This window comes from Rutilus rutilus (genome assembly GCF_951802725.1).
Source record: "Rutilus rutilus genome assembly, chromosome: 6".
NCBI lineage: Eukaryota > Metazoa > Chordata > Actinopteri > Cypriniformes > Leuciscidae > Rutilus > Rutilus rutilus.
Genome location: NC_140214.1, coordinates 14,077,464 through 14,103,702, shown reverse-complemented (window position 1 = coordinate 14,103,702; position 26,239 = coordinate 14,077,464). Strand labels below are relative to the sequence as shown.

The following is a 26,239-nucleotide window of genomic DNA, read 5'->3' as shown; positions in this document are numbered from 1 at the left end:
TTTAAAATGTTATTTTATTGAAAAATGTAATTTTGTTTTAGATGACTTCACTATTGCTCTGTGGTTGAAGAGTGAATTGACTTCTAAGCCCTGGATCGACCCTAAGGTGATGTGTATTCTGAGAGGTCACAATGGAGGGGTCACATGCCTTGCTTTCAGTCCTAATGAGAAAGAGTTGCTGTCAGGAGGGAAAGATCAGGTACTTGGTCCACTCCACATCTATCACTGGAAAAAATGGAAGAAAATACACTATCTCTCTCACAAGATATTTTATCATAATCTCTTCCAATAGGCTTTGATGATATGGAATGTAAACTCCTCCCCTCCAGTTCTTTCCCAGTCTTTTTCCCATTGCCATGGAGACTGGATTACGGGATGTGCCTGGACATCAACTGCAGTGGTAAGAAAGCCATTTGAAAAGGGCAATTAGTTCATTTCAATAACATCTGACTCTGTGTGTCTGTAACCAAATGCAAAACTTCTCTTACACCTCAGCTTAGCTGCTCCAGTGACTGTAAGCTGCGGATGTGGGATATCCAGACTGGAAGTTTGCTGAGAGAGATCCTGTCTAGTTCATCTTTGAGCACATTGTGCTGTTGGGTAAGGCAGTTGCACCTTAAAGCAAGGTCACAAAAATACACAATAAGTGGAACCTGTTGACATTTATGTCATTTTCAATGACTTTAGGAGGATCATGTAATGGCAGGCTCTACAGATGGACTGCTGATGGTTTGGAAGTGGGAATCAGGTATACAAGTAACCAGGATCCAGGCCCACAAGTCCCGTCTCAATCACTGCACTGTTGTCTCTCAGCCAGGTACTGTGACTAATACACAAATTTACACACAAACAGAAGCTTGATATCTAAATAGTGTATCTTGCTTAAGCAAACCTTCTTAGAAAAACCATTTGTTGCATACAGATCTGGGAGAGAGTTTAAAACCAGAAGACTTATTGGTAGCTTCAGCATCAGAAGATGGAACTGTTAAACTCTGGCATCCACTGCAGGTAACCAACTCTCACTTCTGTATTCTGTAATGATTTTTCATTAATCATTTATTTATATTTTATTTAAATAAAATGAATTGCAAATCAGATATTTTAAATAATTCCCAGAGATTAATTCTAGGAATGCATAATATATCGCTACCGTATTGTTGATCAGTTGATACTGTATATTTGATTATAAAATCATTTCCCCTATATTTACGTAAATTTAGATCTTTGCAGCTATTAAAAGCGCTCAAATTTAATAATTTAATAACAATGATAAATGTAATCTTTAGCAAATCTCAAAATAAAAAGTCATTTTCATTATGTATAATGGTGTGGTGCCTAAATTAACTTCTAGTATTTAAAACAACTGGTTTTAGTTTAGTGTTTTATTTTTACTTTGTTTTGATAAAATGGTATACAATTTTAATATTGGCCATTTGTTGTTATTGGCCATAAAATGATAATAACTCCCATCTTATCTGCATCGGTCAGATTTTTATATCAGTGCATTGCTAATTTATTCACTAAAATTACATTTTCATAGGTACATCATCATAATACTCTGCATGGTCATAGTGCAGAAATCCAAGCTTTAGTGTGCAAAGAGGCAGGACTGCCGGAGTTTCTCACTGTCTCTGTGGATCGTTCCCTCAGGTCATGGAGTGTCACCACGGCAATGGGTACGCAAAATGGTCATTCCCAATTAACTCGACTAAACTGTCACACAAATCCTCAGAACATTTTGTTTGTGAACAAAAGCAGAATCTAAACTGATGTGAAAAGCGGTAACAACATTGCAATTGCAAAAAAACTACAGCTGTACATCCAAATATATAATTTGATTGGCATTAATAACATAACTTTTTTTATATACAATCATCCACAGACGCTCCTCCTTGCCAGAAAGGCAGTGTCAGAGCTGTGTGCTTCCTTGATACTGATGACCTCATGGTCTGTGGTTATGAGACAGGAAGATTGGAGATATGGCATCAGAATTCAGTGGTTTACTGGAAGAAGGTAATCATGGGTTGGGAACTGAATTTATTGTTGATCAGTTAGTAAAAATAACTTTACCTTCTTTCGGTTGGAAATTTCTGAATGAACGGCTGTGTGTGTGTTGCACTAAGGTCAGTGATGGCGGCTTATGTGCAGTAACCGGTATGCCAGAGGATCAGCTAGCTGTGGGTTGCAGCGACTGCTCTGTATCTGTCTGGAAACTGGAGAGAGACACTAAGAAGTGCTTTGTGAGGTATCAACTTTTATTCCTCCTCACTTTCATATTTCAATTTCAGTTTTGCAAACTTGTTGCCTTTCAGAGAAATGTGCCATTTTGAACCAAGAACATGTCAATCACGTGATTCAGGCAAAGCCAGTTTTTACAAGGGGGTGGTGAGAAGAGGGTAAACAATTTGACAAAAGATTTGTCAACGTAAGACCACTGAAGATTTTTTGCATTGGTTACTCTAAATACATCTTCATGTCAGTCTTAAAGGGATACTCCACTTTTTTCGGAAATATGCTCATTTTACAACTCCCCCAGAGTTAAACAGTTGAGTTTTACCGTTTTAGAATCCATTCAGCCGAACTCCGGGTCTGACGGTACCACTTTTAGCATAGCTTAGCACAGATCATTGATTCAGACGAGTCCAGTAGCATTTCTTTCAAAATGACCAAAGAGTTTCAATATTTTTCCTATTTAAAACTTGACTCTTCTGTAGTTAAACCGTGTACTAAGACCGACGGAAAATGAAAAGTTGCGATTTTCTAAGCCTATATGGCTAGGAACTACTCTCATTCCGGCGTAATAATCAAGGAACTGTGCGGCCGTACCATGGGTGCAGCAGGCGTAGTGATATGACGCAGCGCCTGAAAATAGGTCTAATAGGTTAGACAAACTTAGTCCCGGTCACGTTGGAAGAAGTTACCGAGCTGGGGACTATTTTTAGGCGCTGCGTCATATCACTACGCCTGCTGCACCCATGGTACGGCCGCACAGTTCCTTGATTATTACGCCGGAATGAGAGTAGTTCCTAGCCATATAGGCTTAGAAAATCGCAACTTTTCATTTTCCGTCGAGGTACACTTAGTACACGGTTTAACTACAGAAGAGTCAAGTTTTAAATAGGAAAAATATTGAAACTCTTTGGTCATTTTGAAAGAAATGCTACTGGACTCGTCTGAATCAATGATCTATGCTAAGCTATGCTAAAAGTGGTACCGTCAGACCCGGAGTTCGGCTGAATGGATTCTAAAACGGTAAAACTCAACTGTTTAACTCTGGGGGAGTTGTAAAATGAGCATATTTCCGAAAAAAGTGGAGTATCCCTTTAAAAACGCAATTTGCTCTTGAATTCAGCAGTGTGATTACAGGCATAATAATATTTGTTATTTCATAATAATATTGTCTATTTTAGTGTTTTGTTTTTAATTTATTAAATAGTACAGATTTTATTTTCTGCGATTTTATTGGTTATTATATCAGCCAGTGTCATTTTATGTTCAATAAACATAAAACACACTGTGGCTAAAGAAAACCAAGCTCTTATAAAGGATGATATAATGATTGCTTCACCCCTGAGTGGGTGTCTGTAGCTATATTAATGTTTGTCAATTTCACACAATTTTATGTGTGGATTTTATTTTGTAAATAGGAAAGCACTGCAAAAAAGCCTGCACACTCGAACAATTTTTTTTTTTTTTTAAAACACAATTGCAAGATTAATGAAAAAAGTGGCAAACATTTCGGTCACATGTCCTTTCTCATTGCCTATTTAACAATGCTTAGTGCAGGAGTCATCTTGTTATAAGGAATCACATGATTACATGGATCACATGGCCAACATTTTATTTTCTTCCAGACTCGATAAGATGTCTTCATACAAAGTGGAGATTCCTGTGAGCTCTTTGTTCTACTGTGGCAGTCTGATTGGAGTATGTGGGAATGGATCAGTCGTCGATGTGATCTCTACTAGCTCATCGACCAAACAAACTCATTCGTAAATAAACACCACTTCATTTTTACACATAGAAAAGATGTCCTACACTCTTCTGTTAAGCCTTTTTTCGGTGCAAGGTGGCACATGCACAGTGAATGATAACATTACTTCATTGGATAATAAAAAGTGCGTGTTTTGTTGTAGCTGGATAAACGATGTACGTCCTATTGGCATGGTGCCAAATGATAACAAGAGCTTTTGGCTGTTGGGACAGAAAAAGAGTGTACTGTACATTGGATTGCTTGTAAGTTCATCTATCATTATCATGTGACACCGACATTGTAAACACTGTCTTAAAACTAAATGATCTGAAACGGTCTGTCTTTCAGTTGTCTGTAAATCCAAATCGACTTTACGACTTAAAGTTTTGTTACGACGCGGTGGGTAAGACGCCTGATGAATTGGAGCAGGAGGAGAATATGTGGGAGAGTATGGAGCAACAGGAGGAGCAGCAGCAGCAGGAGCAGGAGGAGGAACAGCAGCAGGAGGAGGAACAGCAGCAGGAGAAGCAGCAGCAGGAGGAGGAACAGCAGCAGGAGAAGCAGCAGCAGGAGGAGGAACAGCAGCAGGAGAAGCAGCAGCAGGAGGAGGAACAGCAGCAGGAGAAACCCAGCAAGGAACAGATTGAACAGCTGCGAATTGCAAACCGGAAGGCTGGGCAGATTAGCTCCTGGATCACAGCTGCAGCAATGCAAAATGGTACACTTGTTCTTACACTTTAAAATATAGCACAAATGAATCAATTTGTCAGAAAGTCAGTAAACTGTGAAGAGAGCTATCTGTTCAAGTCCATTTCTCTCTTTTATTGTTAGAATAAATGACTATTAACCATATTCATAACAGTTTGAGGTTGTTTACACTGGACACATCAAAGTAAACATTATAACCTAGACAGAGACTGACAGATCTGAGCGGACCGCGCTCATCTTTTTGATAGTGCCAGGGAGGCTCAATGTTTACAATTTTGGGGAAAATAAACCCATGAATGCCATACAAATAGTACTTAATGAACAATAAACTGGGTTAAGAGAATGTATTTTAACAACAAAAAAAATCTTACATGCCCATGACCCATTGACCTTTTTAGTGGTCATTATGTGAACTGTTCATGACTGATAAATGATTTGATGATTGATTTTGTTGTTTTCAAATCGTGTTTTTTTTTTTTCAGACTTTATTGTGTGTGGTGATTATAAAGGGAACATATGGTTCAACCAGCCTCCTAATATTTCCTCCTGGACTGAAAGAAAACCGGCAAGTATCCTTTAGCTTTCCTGATAGATATAATGATCATAAGTCATGAAGGCATGGGTTGCTGATAAATTGGGTGGCTGTTGACTGGTCTCTATAGGCACACACAGACAAAGTGAGCGTACTGCGGCTTACAGAGAGCCTCATCATCTCAGCATCTTATGACAGATCCGTCAAACTATGGGACAAACACACTAAGAAACAGGTATTTTTATTATTTCTTTTATTTTTTTCTTATATTGAAAGAGTGGATTTGCAATCACTTCCACCAGTGTATATTCCATTTAATTTCTGTTTCCCACTCATTTTCTGCCTTTCACAGGTTGGCATGTTTGTGTGTGGAGGCCCTGTCAAGGTGCTGGAGGTGAACCCCCGTGACCCCAAGGAATTTGTTTGCGGAGATACGCAGGGTCAACTGTACTTCCTGTCCTGGAAAGGTTGAAATCCTCATAGTCTGTACGTTCGTAATCTTTAATCAGTTGTAATGTTGCATTCTGCTAATTTTCATTTACTTCACATGCATGGAGCATTTTGCACTAATGATACTATTGCCTTAAACGAAGTCATGATATGAAGAATATTTGCTTTGTTTTTATTATGTGAAAATGACAACCACTTGATTTAATATTTAGTTATATTCAGTAAAAATTATTATTTTTTTTTAAGGATTGTACATCCTTTATGTATGAAAAGCTTTTTGGGTGAATAAACTATCTGCAAGATCACATGGGGAAAAGCAGATGTCCACTGAATGTGCTGTGATGGTGTTCTCCATTGTCAAAAATCCATTGGCCAGGATAGAGATTTACTTTTACTTTATCCCCTTCTTCTAGCAGCAGAGAGACTCCATTTGAAGTACTGATAAAACCATCTGTTTGGTGTCCATGTGTAGAAATGATATGCTGGTCATTTTTAAACAGGCCTGCGGTAACGGCTTTCAGTGGATCTCCGAACGCTTTTGAGAAAACCCTGAATGCGTACACTCCCCTCACAGGTGCTGTGAAGATTCCTGTATCGAACAAAGGTTAATTAGATACATTCAAATGAGAGCATTATAAAAAATTACAGAGAGATATTAACACTAACTATATGAATTTATTCACCTGTATTTGCATCATAGGCGTTTCCAGTGTTGAGGAAGATGTTTTTGTAAATCAGGGTGTATAAATCATTAAAGGGTCCAACGCTTTGTGGTCCAAAAGAGGTCAACAGAGAGGCTGAGAAAGCCACTTTAGGAGCTAAAACATAGATTTGTACATTAGATTACAAATTATTTCATTATATTTACACTACAGTTCAAGGTTTAGATTTTTTAAATGTTTTTTCTGCTCACCAAGGCTGTATTTATTTGATCAAAAATACAGTAAAAACAGTAATATTGTAAAATATTTTTACAATTTAAAATAGTATGTTTTCTGTTGTTCTGTGATGGCAAACCATGATAAGGTTTGGGATAAGTAATATATGAAATAATAATAATAATAATAATAATACTTTTATTCAGCAAGGACGCATTCAATTGATCAAAAGAGACATGTATATTGCTACAAATGATTTCTATGCTCGTTGCTGTTCTTTTTACTTTTTTATTCATCAAAGAATCCAGACAAAAATGAATCACTGTTTCCACAAAAATATTAAGCATGCAAAAATGTTTTTTATCATTAATAAAAATAAGAACCATTATTAATATTTGAGCACCAATACTAGTTGATGATAATTGAGCACAAAATCAGCATATTAGAATGATTTCTGAAGGATCATGTGACACTGAAGACTGGAGTAATGATGCTGAAAATTCAGCTTTGATATCACAGAAATATATTACATTTTAAATTCTATTTAAAGCGAAAACAATTTAAAGTGTAATAATATTTCACAATATTACTGTTTTTACTGTATTTTACATCAAATAAATACAGCCGTGGCGAGCTTAAGAGACTTTTTTCAAAAACATAATTTTTTTTTTAATATTTCCAAACTTTTGACACTTTTTGATGGAAACTAGTTTTATATTTGTCAATGTTCTTCACATTTGTAAGCAGTGTCACATTACCTGTGTTTTCTTTTCTTAGTCGCTCCATTTCCTTCTCCATAGATTCTAGCCTTGTTTCCATGATCTTCATCTTTCCCAGTTCTTCAAAGATATTTATGTTTGGTACAAATAAATCATCTGCTGGTATAGCCCACACATTAAGCATTAAAACTGTTATAAAAATCAACATGATTTATTGTTTTGTCTGTTACTAGTGATGTTCTAACTGAGAACATTCACTCTTCTTAAAGACCACAACTTGCGTAATTGTTTAAACAGACCAAGGGACTTTGGACTGCATTTTGAAGCAATAATTGGTGTATAGGTGAGGGCCTTAAAGGGTAACTAAACCCTAAACCAACTTTTTGTAGTTAATGATATGAAAGAATGGGGCTTTATTAGTGCTGTTCATTGATTCAAGTAACTTTTTTGACATTTGGGTATAAAGTGTTTTAATTCTACGATATATGGTGTAAAAACATCTGAGTGCTGCCCTCTTCAGGTTGAACGGTGGCTACTGCAGTTGAATTTTCCTATTGGATGTTTGCGGTGGTACGTGACGTAAGCAGGTTCCAGCTCACCACGCCCTTGGCAGTATAAAAACCATCATGTTTCGTCAAAACCACTGTAGCGTGTCAGGAGTTGGAATTGCGAGTGTTGAAAACGATCAGGATAGAGTATTTTAGCATAACATTTATATAGTTATTTAGATTATTTCGTGTAGCCTAGGTAGTTAATTAGCATAGTTGTTAGTGTAGTATTGTTAGAAGCATTGTTAGTTAGTAGCATAGTATTGCATCAGTTAGGATAGCTTCAAGTTAGCGTAGATGTATCTGTATTTAATACAGTGGTCAGGATCGCATTAGAGGTGGAAATGGGCTTCTCCGAACAGCTCGAGCTGAAAAGCGACGCAGTGCCAAACTGCATGGACTCCACCACCGCAGCGGCGTCTTGAGGTGAGTGATCATATAGCTATATTTTAATCACAATTTATGGTTAGGCTAAGTAAATCCTCTGGGGTCGACAAACGCACCGGCGCATCATTTATCATCAATAACAGGAAGTAACATCATAGAAGTCTTCTGAACAACATTGTGTGTAGACACAGGCAAGTTACCACCTTCTTTTATAACTATAACATATTTAGAATTGTGATATTGTGGTTGTCGAGCTCAACGACTCAAACCTGTTACATAAAATAAAGATATAATTCTATTACTTGTGAAAATTATCTTTGTTAATTCAACTATATACATGATTTCTTAATACCACGCATGTCATGTGCTCTCCTGTTATTCACTACATGTAGAGCAGTGGCTATTTTCGAGCAAAAAATCTCAACCCCGTTACTCTTTTGCCACGAAGCGCGCGCACGTGCAAAAAAAAAACAAAAAAAACACACAAACACACATCAAAAAAGCACACAAGTAATACGTTTTATTTGCGATGACCTATTTAGTCAGTTTATAGTGTTCTAATGCATTCTAAATTATTGGTTGTTTTTCCTGCAGTCGGGTTAAAACTAAGTTGCAATTGCAGTTTATATCTGTTGTTTTTCTTGGTTACATAATGAAATACAGTGCTTATATAAAGTCTTACAGTGAAATTGAGTAAAAAACAACTATGTATATGTTAAGCTGTATTTGTCTCTTCAACCCCGTTACCTACTTCAACCCTGTAACCCTAGTCTCAACCACTGTCACACCTACATTTTTATTAATAATTTTTTTTTAAGTTTATGAATAAGTAATTTAATGTTTGTTGAACTTAGTCTGAAATGTTCAGGGCAATCATAAGAATACTGATTTTAGTTTAAATTCTGAAGTTAAGCCTCATCTTTGATCAAAAATGATGAGGTTGCTGTCACAAAAAGTGCCCATTTTAGGCTTTAGTATAGCATAAGTGTAAAATTATATGTACATTTTACATTTACAATTACTGAATTAGTGTGAGGGACATCTGATTAATAGGAAAATGTTGATTTCATTACAAATATATTTTATAATCATATTCAGAGAGCTCCCATATAGTGTCCAAAACGGGGTTGAAGACTAATAGTGCCCATATCTCAAAATAATTACCAATAATAATAGGGATTTGATGTCTGAGGTGGGAAAATATGTTTTTCTGGAAGTTAAATATGTAATTAATGTTGTGGGGTGTTCAGAAAAGTAATACATAAGTAAAAAATCCAAATCGTACCGGTTTCATGGAATGACTCATTTGTTGTTCTGTCTATTAGACCAAGTGATGTATCACCTGAATAACATTCTCTTAAAAACCACAACTTGCGTAACTGTTTAAACAGACTCTGGACTGCAAAAACTACATTTTGAAGCAATAATTGGTGTATGTCATGGAATTTGGGTGACAGCTGACAAAACATTGTGATAATGCTGGATTATATTTTCCCAAATCAATACAAAATGGCAATAAAAAAAACAAATATATATATATATATATATATATATATATATATATATATATATATATATATATATATAGAGACAACTTAAAACTATAGTTTTTATATTATGTTGACTTTTTGGTGTTTCGTGAATTGAAGTCTCATGTTTATAATGTTCTAAGACAATGTCCAGTGGTAGGTTCCATTGACAAAACAAAAGAGTTAAAAACAATCCACCACATAACCAGCAGCAGACTTAGCTGTGACCAACAGTGGAGGAGGCCTGTCGGAGGATGATCAGAAATGTCTTTTAATTGTATTATTAATTTGTGTTTACGCCACTCAAATAGCGCACAGCCAAGCTCAAGTGGAAATACAACTGGAACCGTAACGTTCGGCCCTACGGTGGTGGAAAAGAGGCAGCAGAACCGCTGCTTCTCCGAGCATCAGTGTTTTGTTCCTCAGATGAGTAAATGATTCAAGCAGGCTATAGGCCTAAATACAGTCGTTGATGAGTTAAATGACTACCGGTAATCATTTTAAACGAATCTGTTAATTTTAAGGATTCAACTCTATAATTTGCCACCACCTACTGGCGGGGGTAGGCCTACTTTCATAGCCTATTTCATTTTTCCAATAATTTAATATTTCTACATAAAATGTTATATTTAAAACATTAATCTTGATATAGGCTAATGTATGCAGTGATATAATTTTTTTAATATAATATAGGCTAATTTAATATAATATAATTTGAATAGGCTATATCATGTGCATTCAGTGGGCAGTCCTTAAAGGTGTTTACCTTACACACAGCCTAGAAGTGACCACTGAAACAAAAGCATCTAAAGACTATACAGGAAATAACCCCTGACTGAGCTAATAGTAGCCTACCCCCAAATGGTTTAAGCAGCCACCTGCATGTCACAGGAACTAGAGATATGTGAACATTTATACATAGTTTGACTCTCAGTAGGAAGATCAAAGACTGACAAAACCCCCACACTGGAAACTCTATTTAATCTAATCAGTAAAGTTCACCTTAGTTTTTCATGTGATGTTATATCAGGATGTAGCCTAGGATCAGCAGATCTTAAACATATTTTTAAATTTGTAATCACACATCTTTCATATCAACATCTTTTGCTCAGTAGTTTAAACTGTCCAAATGACTTTGGATTACAAGAACTACATTTTGAGGCAATATTTATTTTGGCATCCACTGTAAGCTAAAATGAAAAAGTGGGAACCGTTAAACTATTTTGTGCCCTTTTCCCCCATTATTTTTCATAATCCTTCTTTTCCATATTGGTCTGCTATAATTTCTATTGGATAATGCTTTCATTATATTTCTAATCATACTAATACATTCTAATAATCTAATTCTAGTCTCTTTATTCATGTTAGATCAATGACTCCAAAGCATAATCTAGGTCCTTTTAACATTGTTAGAAATTTGCATTGATGCTCAAATTTAATATCCAAATCAAGAAGGCAATAATATGGCATTGAACGTTATTTTGTGATTAAAGCCTTCTGATATACAGAAATGCTTGTGAGTGAACCTTGGGTATGTTTTGATCACAGGGAAAAGCAGATGTCCATTAAAAGTGCTGTGATGGTGTTCAATTGTCAAAAATCCAATACATATATTTCACTCGCCTTTTCCAACAGCAGCTAAACTCCATTTGAAGAGCCAATAAAACCATAATCTTGTTGTGCAAATGTAGAAATTTCATGTTGGCCATTCCTAAACAGGCCTGTGGAAATCGTTTTATATCAACCTCCAGGCCTTATAGAGAAAAGCCTGAATACATACACTCCCTTCATGGGTACTTCCTGTATCAGACTCCAATCCATTTAATTTTAAAGGTTTGTAAAATAGTCACATTCGCAGTAAAGTGATTTACTGTACCTGTATTTGCATCATAAGCATCTCCAGTATTGAGGAAGATGTGTTTGTAAATCGGGGTGTGCACTTTTTTTAAATTGGACTCACTTTGAAGATTTACCCATTTATATATTGTGCTTTATTTATTTATTTAAGCATTTTGCCCAATCCTTCTTTTCCATATTGTTCTGCTCTTGCATTAATGGTTAGAGAGTCAGACTTGTAACCCAAAGTTTGCAGATTTTATTGTCAATACCTGCAGGAAACGACTGAGGTGCCCTTGAGCGAGGCACCCCAATTGTTCCCTGGCCGCCACAATAAATGGCTGTGTGTTCACTACTCACTGCTGCTAATGTGTGTGCACTAACTTGGATGGTTTAAATGCAGAGGAGAAATTTTGAGTATGGGTTACTTGTCCTGCACATCACGTCACTTCACTTGAGAGAATAGAAGACTCCAGAAAACAGTTAACGAGCATTAGATTATGAAATAACGTGACACTCAAAGTTGGCTATTTTTATCAAATTCTTTTATGGATTACATTTGACACATTGACACACATGTGAGTCAAATAGGGCCTTTTAACAATACTTGCTTTATAGGCACCGATACATTTGAAGTACAAGTTAGTATCAAATTTACTGAAAATTTTATCACATTCATTCACTCTTAGTCTTACATACAGAAATAAATAATGTGAATGGAACATCTTGATTACAGTCTTGATGTCCAAAGATGTTCTATGTAGGTTCCGATCACATGGGGAATAGCAGATGTCCACTAAAGGTGCTGTGATGGTGTTCATTGTCAAAAATCCAATATCCAGGATAGAGATTTACATATATTTTATCCCCCTTTTCCAGCAGCAGAGAAACTCCATTTGAAGAGCCGATGAAACCACCGCTTTGACGTGCATAAGTAGAAATTTCATGCTGGCCATTCTTAAACAAGCCTGCGACAACCGCTTTATCTGAACTTCCATGGGCCTTAGAGAAAAGCATGAATACATACACTCCCTTCATGGGTGCTGTAAAGATTCCTGTATCAGACAAATATTTCATAAATCAATCAGGATTTTGAAAAGAATTCACATTCACAGTATATGAAGTGATTTACTGTACCTGTATTTGCATCATAAGCATCTCCAGTATTGAGGAAGATGTGTTTGTAAAGCAGGGTGTGTAAACTGCTGTGCGGCCCATTAGAGGACGACAGAGAAACTGAGAAAGCCACTTTTGAAACTAAGACATAAAATATGTAAATTAGGTTGCATCATTAAAAAAGGATTTAATTACATTCATTTTTAAGGTTTACCTACGATAAAGAAAGTATACAACTGAGATTCTTTATAAACTGCATTACCTTACGATTACAAAGCTTAAATGAAAAAAGATGAATATAAATCACAAAATTCAACATTGAGAAATAAATGTATTCAACATTTAAATATATAAATTTTTCTGGCTATAGAATTTTCTGGTTCAGCAGCCCTGCAATTATTTGCTAATGCTAAAACATGTATGAGTCTTGTATAATATTTAATAGACAAAATTGTAATTTATAGTTATATTACCTTCATTTTGTTTTATTAGATCATCCATTTTGGTCTTTACGTCATTTGTTGTTTCACGCAATGTGTCCAGTTCCTTACATTGAGCTAAAATAATAATCATTGATCAATAAACATTCATTTTTTTACATAAAACATTTCTGATCAATTGAAGCCTTGAACTTGTTTTAGCCTAAATATGTGAGATTTGTCACTGATGAAACTATCTTTTATTACCTACCCTTTATTACCTACCATTTTGTTTAATAAGTTATATAAACCCACCTAATTTACTTTTTAATTAGAAGGGTTTTTGATGGAAACTAGTTTTATATTTGTCAATGTTCTTCACATTTGTAAGCAGTGTCACATTACCTGTGTTTTCTGTTCTTAGTTGCTCCATTTCCTTCTCCATAGATTCCAGCCTTGTTTCCATGATCTTCATCTTTCCCAGTTCTTCAAGGATATTTATGTTTGGTAAAAATATATCATCTGCTGGTATAGCCCACACATTAAGCATTAAAACGGTTATAAAAATCAACATTATTTATTGTTCTGTCTGTTACTAGTGATGTTCTAACTGAATAACAATTACTTGTCTTAAAGACCACAACTTGCGTAATTGTTTAAACAGACCAAGGGACTTTGGACTGCATTTTGAAGCAATAATTGGTGTATGCCATGGAATTTCCAGAGTGACAAACACACTGTGATAATGCTGGATTATATTTCCCCAAATCAATACAAAATGGCAACTTAAAAACTTGTAAAGGTGGTAGTAAGTAACCACTGTACATTATTTTGTTTGATCATGTTTTACCCTTTCATGCATGAATTATACTAACCACAGTCATTGGTTATATATTTTACACATATTTTAGATTTTCAGATGTCCACTTGAGTGGACAATATACATTTGTTTTTAACTGAAGAGAAACTGTATTAAACATAATACAGTAATAGCACAGTAATGCTGTGTGTATTTAACAAACCAATGAATAAAATAAAAAATCATGTGAAAACTATAAAATACAATAAATATATAACAGCTTCAATTCCAGACTTTTTCTTGAATCTACAAAAGCGGTCTTCATCTTTGTCTAACGACCTTCAGGAGTTATAGACATATTAGTTCAAAATCAACACTTATATAAAAAAATAAAAATTCTTGCCCATGAGGCAACCAACATCATGGTCCTGATATAAATTAAGAAGTTTTGTTATTGTCTCCACAACAAATAATGACAATCACCTCATGGTCTCAGCTGGTTCTTGAAAGCCCATTCCCATTAGCTCTTTATCTATAATCTCCATCAGGGTGTTTTCCCCTGGCATAGCCATCCAAGGAATGTGGTTTCTGGTGAGTGGTATGGAGGAACTCACATTTCTGGGTCAGACTGCCGTAACTTCTCACAGCTCATCCCCCATTAATGATATAATGATGCTGCTGGCCTCACAGTCATCTGCTCTACTCTCATGCCCATCTCACATAAAACACCTCCCATCAGGAGATGCCCAGTGGCGGCTGTGATCCCCTGCCTTAGGTTGCCCTCTGTCTGGCCAAAGAGGATCTCACCTGTCGTTGAGAAATCACCTCGTGCACACTGGTAACCGCTCTTCCCCATAACAGAATCTTTGATGGTTTTCTTCAACATAATCAGTTGTTTTCTGGAGCTTAGGGAAGGCACACTCAAGAGTCACCAGAGCCATCAGGTTGCCTAGTGTTAACACAGAGAGACAAGTTAATGACAGCAGTATTTAATCACTAAAATCCATTAAACATCTCCAAATCAGCAAAATCTCAGTGCTGAGATTATTCTCAGTGAATTTAGTTATCACAACTGTCCATTCAGTGTACTGCTACATCTGTAACTGGAGCCATCAGCCCTGTATTATGGTGGAGACAACTTACTGCACACCCTTGAAGCATTGTGTCCCAATCAGGAATGTAAACATAGCCACTGATAAGCAGTTCTCTGTATTCTTCTGACAGCCCACCAGTGGCGGATTCAATCACAATAGCCAAATCATAATCTTCATCATTATTATTGGCAGCACATTCATTTTCTTAAGCTGTATAGAAAATCACTCAACATTGTCTAAGGGGTTTTCATAAAGTTTGTGTTTAACTTTAGTCACACCTGTCCAAGGAAATGATCCCTGACCCATCATTTAATTTACTTGCTTTTTGTAATCACCGTAAGCAATACGAGGCTAACATTTTTCAGTTTCTTTCTTTGTTTGTAGCCAGTCAAGTTGTTGTTTATCTTGCCAATCGTAATCAAAACCCTGACTAAACATTTTCTTAATTTCTGCAAAACTCTTTGAAGTGAGAGCTTCAGACCACAGCTGCTTACAGCGTTTGTTCTCTTGTGTCTCACTATTTGTTTCAGGACTGTTCAGGTTACTGATCAAGTTACTTAGTTTGTCTGCCATATCTTAATTAACACAGCTTGGCTTCTGTGTGATGAAACTGCAAAGTATACTCCAAAATCATAGTTACATATACTGGTCCACGCCAATTTGGGTCACAACTTTTTTATTTTTCTCTCGGGATCGTTCCTAATGCATCCCTGGAAAACAACCCTGTTTTTATTCTGTTTTTGTTTTTCTAACTAATAGCTTAATCCGTAACTGCCTGATTCACTAAATTCGGGGATCCCCTATCTGAGATGGAAGAGATTTGCGGTGCCACTGGACCTACAATCCAGGGATGTACTCTGCTGGGGTGGTGCAATGCCCAGTGGGGCCCCCACAGAGCAGGCTTCGCTTGCGCTGTCTGCTGCCGTCAATCGTAACGACGCTATCAGCGACTTCTTCGGCATAATTATTAGCACTTACTGCCTGCTTCCTCCAAAGACGCCATCAGCGACTTCTTATACTTTAGTATAATTAATCCTCACTCTCCTCTTCGGAGTGAAGCTCTCCCGCTCTCCTTTCCCAATCTCTTCCATTCAGACAGCCCTAACCAAATAATTAAATATTTCTAACTTGTTTGGTGATTTGCCAGGGGTGTCACCGAGAATGATTGCCCGCATCCTCCACCATTACTGTTAGGGGGTAACAGTTTAGGACCCAAGGACCAGATGTTTGAAAGAAGACCCGGAGAAAGAATTATAATAAATTGAAGAAAAGTTTTACTGAAGATAGTTTGCAGTTTCATCAGCAGAAGTCAGCTTCAAGACTCACACAGGAGTTTGTAGGCTGCCCTGCTTACAGTTACAAAGATCACAGCAGTTATACCCTACACAAAGGTCTAAGCTACGTCCTTACTTCGGGTTGCAGTTTCTGATTGGCTAAGAAATAGATAAACATAGTAATTTTCCACACATATACAGATAGACTGAAGCACATCTCCATCGATTAGGCAGTTGACACTCGGACCCTGAAGCTTGGCTAACTATAAACAGGAGAGTATTCTCAAAACATCAAGATAATGCATTCTTTCTCTCAAAGAGAGATACACTTTAGTCTAACTGGAAAGTAAGGCTTTAACAAAGAAATGGTCCCTTAAACTATTGGCTTCAATGACCCCTATATGTTTTAACACGTTGAAGACCTTTCTCAAACACTAAACAAGTTCCTATTTCATTTCTGGAAGCCGGGCTAAACAAGCAAGCACTGTTACTGCATTCAGATATCAAATACAGACATTAAAGAATACATGAAAAGAACATTTCAGTGATCACACTGGTAACTTCTATAACAAAGTAAAATCTCCAGAGAAGTCATTCAACTCATTTGATATTTAGAAGGAAAAATATTGATTAATATCTTGATTATTATCACTTTACTAGCAATAAATGTCTTTATTCATGAATAATGTGATTTATACTTAATATTAATGAGTAATAAACAAACAACATCAAAGTAGTGTGTAAATTGCGCTACATTTGAAGGATTTTTGTAAGCTATTTTAAAACTTGCCAAGTGCATGTTGACAGCTTCAAGAAAATGAGATTTTCTACTTTATTTTTTGTATTTAAATAAAAACTGCATTTGAGCTATATTACATGGGCAATAACTTTACATGGTAAAAAGAAGGTGTCCACTGAAGGTGTTTCGTTTCCACATATCTGTGTAGATACGACGGTTCTGTAAGAGCTGAAGAAGTATCCGGTCCCCTTGTTCCAACAGAAGAGTGACAGAGTTGCACGCAGTGTCCTCTGTGTCTTGCCCGGGAGGGTTATCTGACGCTGCAACCACAAAATTGCCATTCTTTAGCAGTCTCACACCGGTCGATATGGCATAAGGGTTGAAGACCACAAAGTTGAAGAAATAAACTCCTTTTACTGGTGCAGTGAAGATTCCTGTTGATAATGGCAGAAACTTAGGTTCTTAAATAATAAATGACATGATAAAATTGTTAAAGCATTGTGTTAAGAATTTCTTTGTGCAATGTTGCGATACCTGTATTGATGTCATAAGCATTTCCAATGTTAGAAAATGCATATTCATACACAAGATTGGTCGCTTCTGCATAAGGGCCAATATATTTGACATCTGTTGAAGCTGACAGTGAGGCTGAAAAGGCTACTTTCACCCTTTCTGCAAAAAAAGGATGTGAATAAAATTATCAAGCAAGCAAAAAGAAAAACCCTTAGGTATCTTTTCATTTAATCTTTGTGGTGCTATTTCTTGCTGAACTTAAAGGTACACTGTATGGTTAAAAAACTAAATTGCATGCATTTTGCGGAAGAACATTGTTTTGGTTGTGCTTCGGCTCTGCTTTACTGGTTCTTTCTCATAAAAAAAAAAAAGAGCGATATTATCCTATTGCTCATAAAAAATTCACTATAACAGATAAACTATATATAGGTGCATATGCAGTTTAGATAGAAAGGATCTCAAGATGACTAGCTGAAAACGTTACTTTAGTTATACCCATTAATATACACAGTACTTACTTGAAACTAAATTCCAGCGCAGCACTATAGCCTACAACAATATAGCACTATACAAAAATGAATTTTCACAATAGATAATGCTTTACAATGAAATCTTAGAAAGATACATGGCAATTTATTTGTTCAATAAAATACCTTGCTCACCTGTTGAGTAATAAAAATGGCATCTACATGTCACTTTTACGTTTCAATTCCCTCGATACTCGCCATCTTCGAAAAGCCAATAGGTTTGACTTGAAGTGGCGCTGCGCAGACCGATCGGTGGATGACATAAAAATACCGCAAGAGCAATTCAAAAGCATACGGAGCCATCTGCTCTCTAATTGCTCTCGTGGTACTTTGATGTCATACACTAATCGATCTGCACAGCACCACAAGTCGAACACAACTATCGTTTATTCTTGTTTCATACAACAAAAATGAAACATCACTTAACTTACTTAAGCTGGACTGTGACGCTATTTTCTTCTGGAAACAAACTTTGTTGCATTATTTTCCTGTTATCTCTGTAAAGCTGCTGTTGAAACTATCTGTATTGTAAAAAGTGCTATATAAATAAATGTGACTTGACTTGATGACAACATAGCTGTTCCACTAAGAAATGTATACAGGTTTGGAACAACTTGAGGGTGAGTAAATGATGACACCATTTTCATTTTTGGATGAACTATCCATTTAAAGCTACACTGTGCGATATTTTCCCCCATCTAGCGATGAAATTGTATATGACTACCCCGTGAATATTAATTTCTGTTCCTTTCAATTCCGAGGGCGTTTTAACTCCTACGGTGGCCGTATTATTCCAAGATTAACATGGCTTCCAGTTCGACTTCGTCCATGAGTGTTCCTTCAAGTGATGAGGTTACTTTAGAAAACTATTACAAAGCGCATTTAGTTATTTAGTCAGTTAACATGTAGGTTATGACCTCTATGTAAAATGAATAATAGTTTTATGTTTTCGTTATTTTGGTACCATTTCATTGCTAATATCAGCTATCCCAAACGAATGCAAGCTAATGTTAGTAAAGTACAGTGCTATCTTAATTCGAACTAAGATTAATAGTGTAAGGCAATGTTTACAGCATAGGCTACATAATTTTCTCCGTGAGCAGAGTCAGAGATCCGTTGATGCGACGGATGTGCGAGGGAAAGCTAAAGGTAGAGGGAAAGGCAAAGGAAAACTAAACTAAACTCTGATACATGTCCTCGAAAATAGGCGTGATCCTCCATCTTCAGCAATCTTTCAAATCTGCCGGCAGTCGCGAGTAATCTCCCCCTCGCATTCGTCACGGTGTCACTGAGAGTAAAACGCGAAAGGCGAAGCTTGAATTTCCAGGTATATGTCCCTCTTTGGCTAATGTAGTTTCAAGATGGAGGCGCAACATGGCTGCCGCCATTCGAGCGACTCTCTCATATGTATTATAAATGGCAGATTTTATTCTTACGAGAATACTTTATTAGTTGGTGGAAGTAATTACACATGAATGAGCACATATACTTTTGTTTTTTGCTAAGAATCAACTTAAAAAGTTACACAGTGTAGCTTTAAGCTTTATGCTCAAAGAAACAAACTGCAGTGTGGTCAGTCAGTCAGTTTCTTAAATAATAATAATAATAACATTTTACAGTGTTTAGTACCTTCATTCATGTCATATATTACCTGTGTTTTCTGTTCTTAGTCGCTCCATTTCCTTTTCCATATATTTCATTTTTGCTCCCATCTTTCCCAGTTCTTCAAGGATGTTTATGTTTGGTGATAATAAATCATCTGCTGGTATAGCCCACACATTGACCATTAAAACTGTTATAAAAATCAACATTATTGTTCTGTCTGTTAGACCTACTAGTGATGTATCAACTGAATAACCTTCTCTTAAAGACCACAACTTGCGTAACTGTTTAAACAGACTTTGGACTGCAAAAACTACATTTTGAAGCAATAATTGTCATGGAATTTACAGGGTGACAGCTGACAAAACACTGTGATAATGCTGGATTATATTTTCCCAAATCAATACAAAGTGGCAATTTAAAAAATGTATATGACAACTTAAAACTATAGTTTTTATATTATGTTGACTTTTTTGTGTTTCGTGAATTGATGTCTCATGTTTATAATGTTCTTAATTAAGACAATGTCCAGTGTGGTAGGTTTTATGTGACAAAAAAGTTTAAAAGAAATCCACCACATAACCAGCAGCAGACTTAGTGACCAGCAGTGGAGGAAGCCTGTCGGAGGATGATCAGATATTTATTAAAATTTTATTATTAATTTGTGTTTACGCCACTCAAATACCGCGCAGCCAAGCTCAAGTGGAAATACAACTGGAACCGTAATGTTCGGCCCTACGGTGGTGGAAAAGAGGCAGCAGAACCGCTGCGTCTCCGAGCATCAGTGTTTTGTTCCTCAGATGAGTAAATGATTCAAGCAGGCTATAGGCCTAAATACAGCTGTTGATGAGTTAAATGACTAATCATTTTAAACAAATCTGTTGCTTTAAGGATTCAACTCAATAATTTGCCGCCACCTAGCTACTGGCAGGTTTAGGCCTACTTTCATAGTAATTTTTAGCCTATTTCATTTTTCCAGTATAATTTAATATTTCTACAAAAAAATATATATATATTATAGCCTATTTAAAACATTAATCTCTTAATATAATCTATGCTAAAGCCATCTATGGATTTTGTTGATAGTGATTTCACTTGATTGTTGTAGCCATAAAGTGTATTTTATTCAGATTTAATTTATTCATTGAATTTAAGACAATACATTTCTATAATAGCCTACTATCTCTGGCTTTATTGCTCAGTGTTATTTCAGGGTTTTGACCTTCTCTCAACTGAGAGAGAGCACATCTTGTATTATATAACGACTATTTGATATTACATCTAAACTTTGAATATGCTAGTCGTCATGTTGCATATAATTGTTCTATGAACATCAAGCATATTTTAATTTTTGTGTATTTTGTGCTACTCCATAATGATGTTCTTGTTGAGGTAATCTGTAGTGTAGATAGGGCCCAAACATTACCTTAAAGCACAGGGGCCCCCTGCCCTGCTGAATAGCACCACCTGACTGCCGTCCATGGATTTACAAAACGGAGGCAACAAACACAGCAGCAAGAAAGGGCGGAGTTCAGTTGACAGCATTTCGATAGGCTACTTCACACTGTAAGGCAAACCACTGCACGTCAAAAGAAAATAACATGGAAACAATTTAAGGTGACTTACACAGTTGTCTTTCATTTCATAGATAGATCACCGATTTATTTTTCTTCACGAAACTCAATATTTATTCCTCAGGGAAGTGTGCGGTAAGTTGAGCACGTCTTGTTGCTCCAACTTTAACGACTTTTTTGTTGTTGTTGCAGTGTTTATTTGTAAAACAACTGTACAAACTTTCATAATGTATGTTGGAAAAGCACTGCCATGTTCAGGAAACGACCGAGAGAGGCATGGGTGCGTTTGTTTGTTATAAATCCCGTGATTTGACTTGACTCAGTCTGTGGAATGGATTGTTGACTTACCCGTTCCGTTACTTTAATTTAATTTCTAAAATTTGTTTTAATTTCTAAAATGTTTAAGCTGTCACCCCTCTATTTATCTTCAGTCTTTATGTTTTACCTAGGTATTTTTAGGCTAGATGTTGCTGATCTGAGGTCTGCTTTGCCTTAGCATTCAGTGTTGATTAATGAAGGTCATTTTTCAACAAAAACGCCTTTCTTTCTCTGTCTCAGGATGACCTCCCAGTTCAAAGTGAACCTTCAGCATGTGATGATGTTTGGTCTGACCGCAACATCATGAGTGTTAAATAGTCCTTTTTTTTTCTCTTCTGACTCTCAGTCCTTTTATCTGTTTCTTGGTCCTCCATTAGTCTGACATTCTTATAATGGACAGAGAACTTTTTAAAATCGATGACAACTGTGGCGAGCCCTCCACTGCTGAAGTAAGTCCTTGTCTGCCTTGATACTCCTATATTTCACTTTCTTTCACCTTTCTATGTATTCTATGTTCCATGTATTGTAACGTAAACCTTACTAACTGTTTCACAGACTTTAGGCTATCTTTTTTTGTAATGTCACTAGTTCTGATAGGTGATAAAACATGTTGTAATAGGAAGGCATCTGCTTCCCCAGCAGGGCATGGAAAAAACACAACAGTTCTTGGAGCCCGCTGATAAACCTGACGTTAAACAGTCAATATCCATGCAGGTGGGCATACTTTTTAAAGATGTAACCCAGTTTTGTTAATTATTTGCAAGCTAAATTACAGCTCAGATTTAGAACGCACATAATTGGATGGGATCAGGACTGCCTTCAACCATTGAATCTCAAAAGACAAGGGCATTTTCATCAAATTATTGTCAATGATGCACTTTTCTCTTTTATACCAGGATATGGGTTCTGGTTTAGATGCAGAGGAGCTGGTACATGTTGAGAGCCAACCAGCCCTTAAGAAGGTAAATATGCATTTTCATCTCTGTACTGGTTTATAATATGAGGAACGGTTAAGTGCTGTTGCTTTGACTACCAAAATGTGATGGTACATTTTATTTATTTTATTTTATTTTATTTTATTTGAATTGTATTATTGTTTTATAATATTTTATTGTTAAAAATAGTATAGTATTATTATATTAAGTTATAATATTATAAAAAAATATTATGTTATATTATGATTTTTTTCAAGATGTCATTCTGGTGATATTCCTATATTGTTTGAATATTAAAATAGGCATATACATGTATATATATGTATGTATGTATGTATGTGTGTGTGTGTGTGTGTGTGTGTGTGTGTGTGTGTGTGTGTGTGTGTGTGTGTGTGTGTATACACACACACAGCATAAACATCACCCCTAAACTATAAGCCTTTTTGAAAACATTTTGAAACAGACTAGTTAAGTTGCTTCTGTTCATCTAGGTATCTTGTGCAAGTCCAAATTGGTATGGAAGCTGTTATCTGAACATGCCTTTGGGCTTTTTCAGCAATACTTTTCGTTTTTTATTGGCCCAGCCTAAATCGCTATAACTAAACATAAAAGACAAGCACGTACTTGCACATCAGAATGCCAGGTGAAATATGGCTCAAATTATTGTGCAAGATCATCTACACAGGTTGAATTCTGTAACCCAGTAACAAAGCAAGTGGTGAGGCTATAATTTAAACACTTGTCTAAAGCATGAATGCAGTTATTGGTGCTATTTTGACTGGCAACCATGACAGGTTACCAAAAGTTTTTAACAATGTCACTTCTTTTAGTTTATCATTTAATATTTTCTCATAATTTAGGTTCTGTGTTCTCTTTTTCTTTTTTCTTCAACACAGATTATATGCCAAATACATTTTAAAAAGCACACTTTTAAAGCCACATCTGAATCATAGGAATAGGATTATATGCATTCTACTCATTATTGCAGGGCGATAGCAATGAGGTCCTGGAAAAGATTCCTGACACAGTGGCTGAGACACCTGGAGAAGAGGAAAATACAAAAGTAATTGCACCCATCTTATCATTTTAAGTGAATACTGATGCCCTTAGCAGTGCATTTTTCCAGAGAACCAAAACAGGTGATCTGGACTTCATCCCAGTTGAACAGCTTTCTATCATATTACATTTTCACAGCAAAAAGGACAAAAGAAGAAACCCAAAAATCCATTTATGCCCCAGGTTGTACCAAAGGTAAACAAGTATTTTTCCTTCTTACGTTTTTACATGCTCACAGTTGTTATTCAGTGAAATCATGTGCTGTTATTACAGAACAAAACAACGCAGAAAAAGAGTGGAAACCAAAATGGAGGCGGAGGCGGAGGAGGAGGCAGTGGCAGTGGGAGTGATCTTGCAGAGGTGCTGAAATGTCCTAGCAGTTCTTTTAATCAAAATACAACTTGTGACACTGAAAACAAGACACAACCAGGCAAAGAATGAGAACTGAGAGACTGTTGTGGTATCCTAAATATAAAACCCCCACCTTCATAAACTGTTTTATGCTACAGGTCAGGTGACAATAAATTAGTTTTGATTTTAAAAAACTGAACTCAATTACTATTATTTTAGGAGGGAAAAATTATCTTGCAAATTTGATTTGGCCCCTATATTTTCTTGCACCAGCCTCAAGAAATAGTGCTTTTTTGCAACCTGTGACAAAAACAAAACCACATGAGCAAACTACCTTCCTATTTGACTCGCAACTTCTGCAATTTCTGTGTGTTTCTGCATTGGAATTCTCCCATCAAGTTCTTTTTTTACACATTATTGTCCAATCTTGCAGAATAACCTGACATTAAATTTTTTTTTTTTTTATCAGACTAAAGGACACAAGAAGTCCCTCATGGAATGGCTAGATGAGTTCCGTTTAAGTGAAAATGAGAAAGAGGATGAGGAGGTTTGGTTCATTAAATATAGATCCTTGACTTTGTTTTCTAAAATAGACCCAATTTTTAGTTATCATAAATGTATCTATCACAGGATCTTGATGGCCTCATGGATTGGTGGAACACTGTGGAACGTGAGTTTTTCCCATCATGTTGGCGTGACTGTTTGTCCACTTTCAGAAATAATCCCCTACATCCCATCTTTTAACTTCTTAGTTTAGACAAACTAACATTAACGTAACCACGTTTGAACAGATGGCCCATTCTAATTCATAGCTATTGTCCTCCCAATTTGTTTTTTCCAATTCAGAATGGGAGGACATGCCCAAAAGTGACAACATGACTGAGAAAGAGGAAACCAAGTAAGTCTCAATTCATTTTGTGTGTGTGTGTGTGTGAGACATGGAAATAAAGATAATTTGACTGACCATTGGCCTTTTTCTCAGGGCTTTTGCTGTAACTGCTGAGAAGGTGCAAAAAGGCATTCGCGTGTTTAATAAACTTTTCTCAGAGAGAGCAGAAGGACTATGGCAGCATGTGATTGACCTGCATGCCATTGCCGACGGCCTGGACAGATTCAACAAGAAGACTAAAATCGCCCAGATCACCGGTGGCTCCACCAGCGCTGTGGGAGGTGTTGCTACCATAACTGGCCTCATCTTGGCACCTTTCACCATGGGAACCTCTCTGATTGTCACTGCGGTTGGCCTGGGTGTTGCTATGGCAGGCGGGCTTACCTCTGCGTCCGCTGGGATAACCAGTACCGTCAACAACTCAATGGATCGCAAGAAGGTGGAGCGCATTGTGGAAGACTACCAGGCGAAGATGGCAGACCTTAACAAAAGCATGAAGTTCATCAAGCAAGGCATTACAAACCTACGCAAGTTCAACCTGAATAAGATGAAGAAGCATGCCTATAATCGAGACTTCCCTTGTTTCGACAATATCTATGAGGATGGTGCCATGGCAGGCAAAGCTATTCTAACTAACGCCAATGAGATTATGCGTGTGATGCAGATAGCCAATGTAGCGGGAACCACAGCAGCCCGTGCTGTGCAGATTGCTAGTATATCCACAGGGGTTTTGACTGGGCTTTTTGTCGGTATGGACATCTACTTTGTGGCCAAAGACTCTCATGAGCTTAAAAATGGTGCAAAGTCAGAATTTGCTGCGAAAATCAGAGAGGTGGCAGACCAGCTACAGGAGGGTTTGGTGGAACTTAACAGCATCCGAAATGAGTTGCAGTTGACCACCACTCTGAAAGAAGACAAACTTTTATAAACACTCCTCTGGTTGTTTACTAATTATATAGTTATGTAACTACACTGGCTTTCCCTATTAGACAGCAAAGAAAATTTGGCATCTTAACTTGTTTTTATGGCTTTATATCCGCTGCTATAATTTATGCTTTTATAAGTCTAAAAGAATATGAACTTGTATGGTCCTGAACACGTTTATGTAAATATTTTCTCCTGATAAAAAGCATGTTATTTAATTATTTATAACATTTATCTGCTTGTATATTTGTCATCTATCTATCTATCTATCTATCTATCTATCTATCACAGACTTATGATAGCATGTGTCTTAAAATTCATATAATGTTTTTCACGCAATTCTCATGCAATAAATATTGTTACATTTCCTTTTGTATTTAAATTTTAATGTGACCCTCATATAACAAAAAAAAAGTTGAAATTTGTTATAATAAACCTGGTCTGAAGAAACCAATGAATTCTTGGTGTGTTTTTTCTCATTTTTTCCCCTTCTGGATGTAAAGAGACTGGAGTCATACTGACACCTTGTTAAACCGTCTCGCTGTGATT

At 36.4% G+C, this 26,239-nt stretch overlaps 4 protein-coding genes across 18 annotated transcripts in view; 2 read left to right on the top strand and 2 right to left on the bottom strand.

Moving 5' to 3' along the window:
- tep1 (telomerase-associated protein 1) overlaps nt 1-6,224 on the top strand; it is a 30,536-nt gene extending 24,312 nt beyond the window's left edge. The window contains exons 43-55 of the mRNA XM_084412319.1: nt 42-199; nt 293-400; nt 496-600; nt 688-817; nt 923-1,008; nt 1,541-1,676; nt 1,883-2,013; nt 2,124-2,245; nt 3,855-3,992; nt 4,137-4,236; nt 4,322-4,691; nt 5,164-5,246; nt 5,344-6,224. Of these exons, the coding sequence (XP_084268445.1) occupies nt 42-199; nt 293-400; nt 496-600; nt 688-817; nt 923-1,008; nt 1,541-1,676; nt 1,883-2,013; nt 2,124-2,245; nt 3,855-3,992; nt 4,137-4,236; nt 4,322-4,691; nt 5,164-5,246; nt 5,344-5,685 (2,009 nt within the window). The 3' untranslated portion in view covers nt 5,686-6,224. The remainder of the gene's footprint in view (nt 1-41; nt 200-292; nt 401-495; nt 601-687; nt 818-922; nt 1,009-1,540; nt 1,677-1,882; nt 2,014-2,123; nt 2,246-3,854; nt 3,993-4,136; nt 4,237-4,321; nt 4,692-5,163; nt 5,247-5,343) is intronic.
- Nucleotides 6,225-12,088: 5,864 nt separating this feature from the next.
- Nucleotides 12,089-13,753, bottom strand: LOC311292604 (complement C1q-like protein 2). Its single transcript, XM_084412317.1, has 4 exons — nt 13,501-13,753; nt 13,150-13,233; nt 12,698-12,817; nt 12,089-12,615 (listed from the first exon to the last, which is right to left on the bottom strand). Exons 1-4 carry the CDS (start codon nt 13,667-13,669, stop codon nt 12,332-12,334), a joined length of 657 nt encoding a protein of 218 aa, XP_084268443.1. The 5' UTR covers nt 13,670-13,753; the 3' UTR covers nt 12,089-12,331.
- A 2,486-nt stretch (nt 13,754-16,239) lies between these two features.
- cbln9 (cerebellin 9) lies at nt 16,240-19,904 on the bottom strand. The gene is made up of 3 exons (XM_084412318.1): nt 19,693-19,904; nt 17,536-17,673; nt 16,240-17,435 (listed from the first exon to the last, which is right to left on the bottom strand). The coding sequence occupies exons 1-3, from the start codon at nt 19,850-19,852 to the stop codon at nt 17,152-17,154; spliced, it is 582 nt and encodes a 193-aa protein (XP_084268444.1). The 5' UTR covers nt 19,853-19,904; the 3' UTR covers nt 16,240-17,151.
- Nucleotides 19,905-21,125: 1,221 nt separating this feature from the next.
- apol1 (apolipoprotein L, 1) lies at nt 21,126-25,863 on the top strand. Of its 15 annotated transcripts, none has more exons than XM_084410435.1 (12): nt 21,126-21,209; nt 21,292-21,352; nt 21,776-21,984; nt 22,175-22,249; nt 22,432-22,497; nt 23,459-23,533; nt 23,665-23,721; nt 23,800-23,886; nt 24,347-24,424; nt 24,508-24,547; nt 24,724-24,775; nt 24,860-25,863. In XM_084410435.1, the coding sequence occupies exons 3-12, from the start codon at nt 21,928-21,930 to the stop codon at nt 25,692-25,694; spliced, it is 1,422 nt and encodes a 473-aa protein (XP_084266561.1). In that variant the 5' UTR covers nt 21,126-21,209; nt 21,292-21,352; nt 21,776-21,927; the 3' UTR covers nt 25,695-25,863. The 15 variants fall into 15 exon arrangements, with proteins under 15 accessions (XP_084266561.1, XP_084266559.1, XP_084266552.1 ...); XM_084410436.1 differs by having other exon boundaries at nt 21,177-21,209; nt 21,292-21,370; XM_084410433.1 differs by lacking the exon at nt 21,292-21,352 and having other exon boundaries at nt 21,144-21,260.
- Nucleotides 25,864-26,239: the final 376 nt, after the last annotated feature.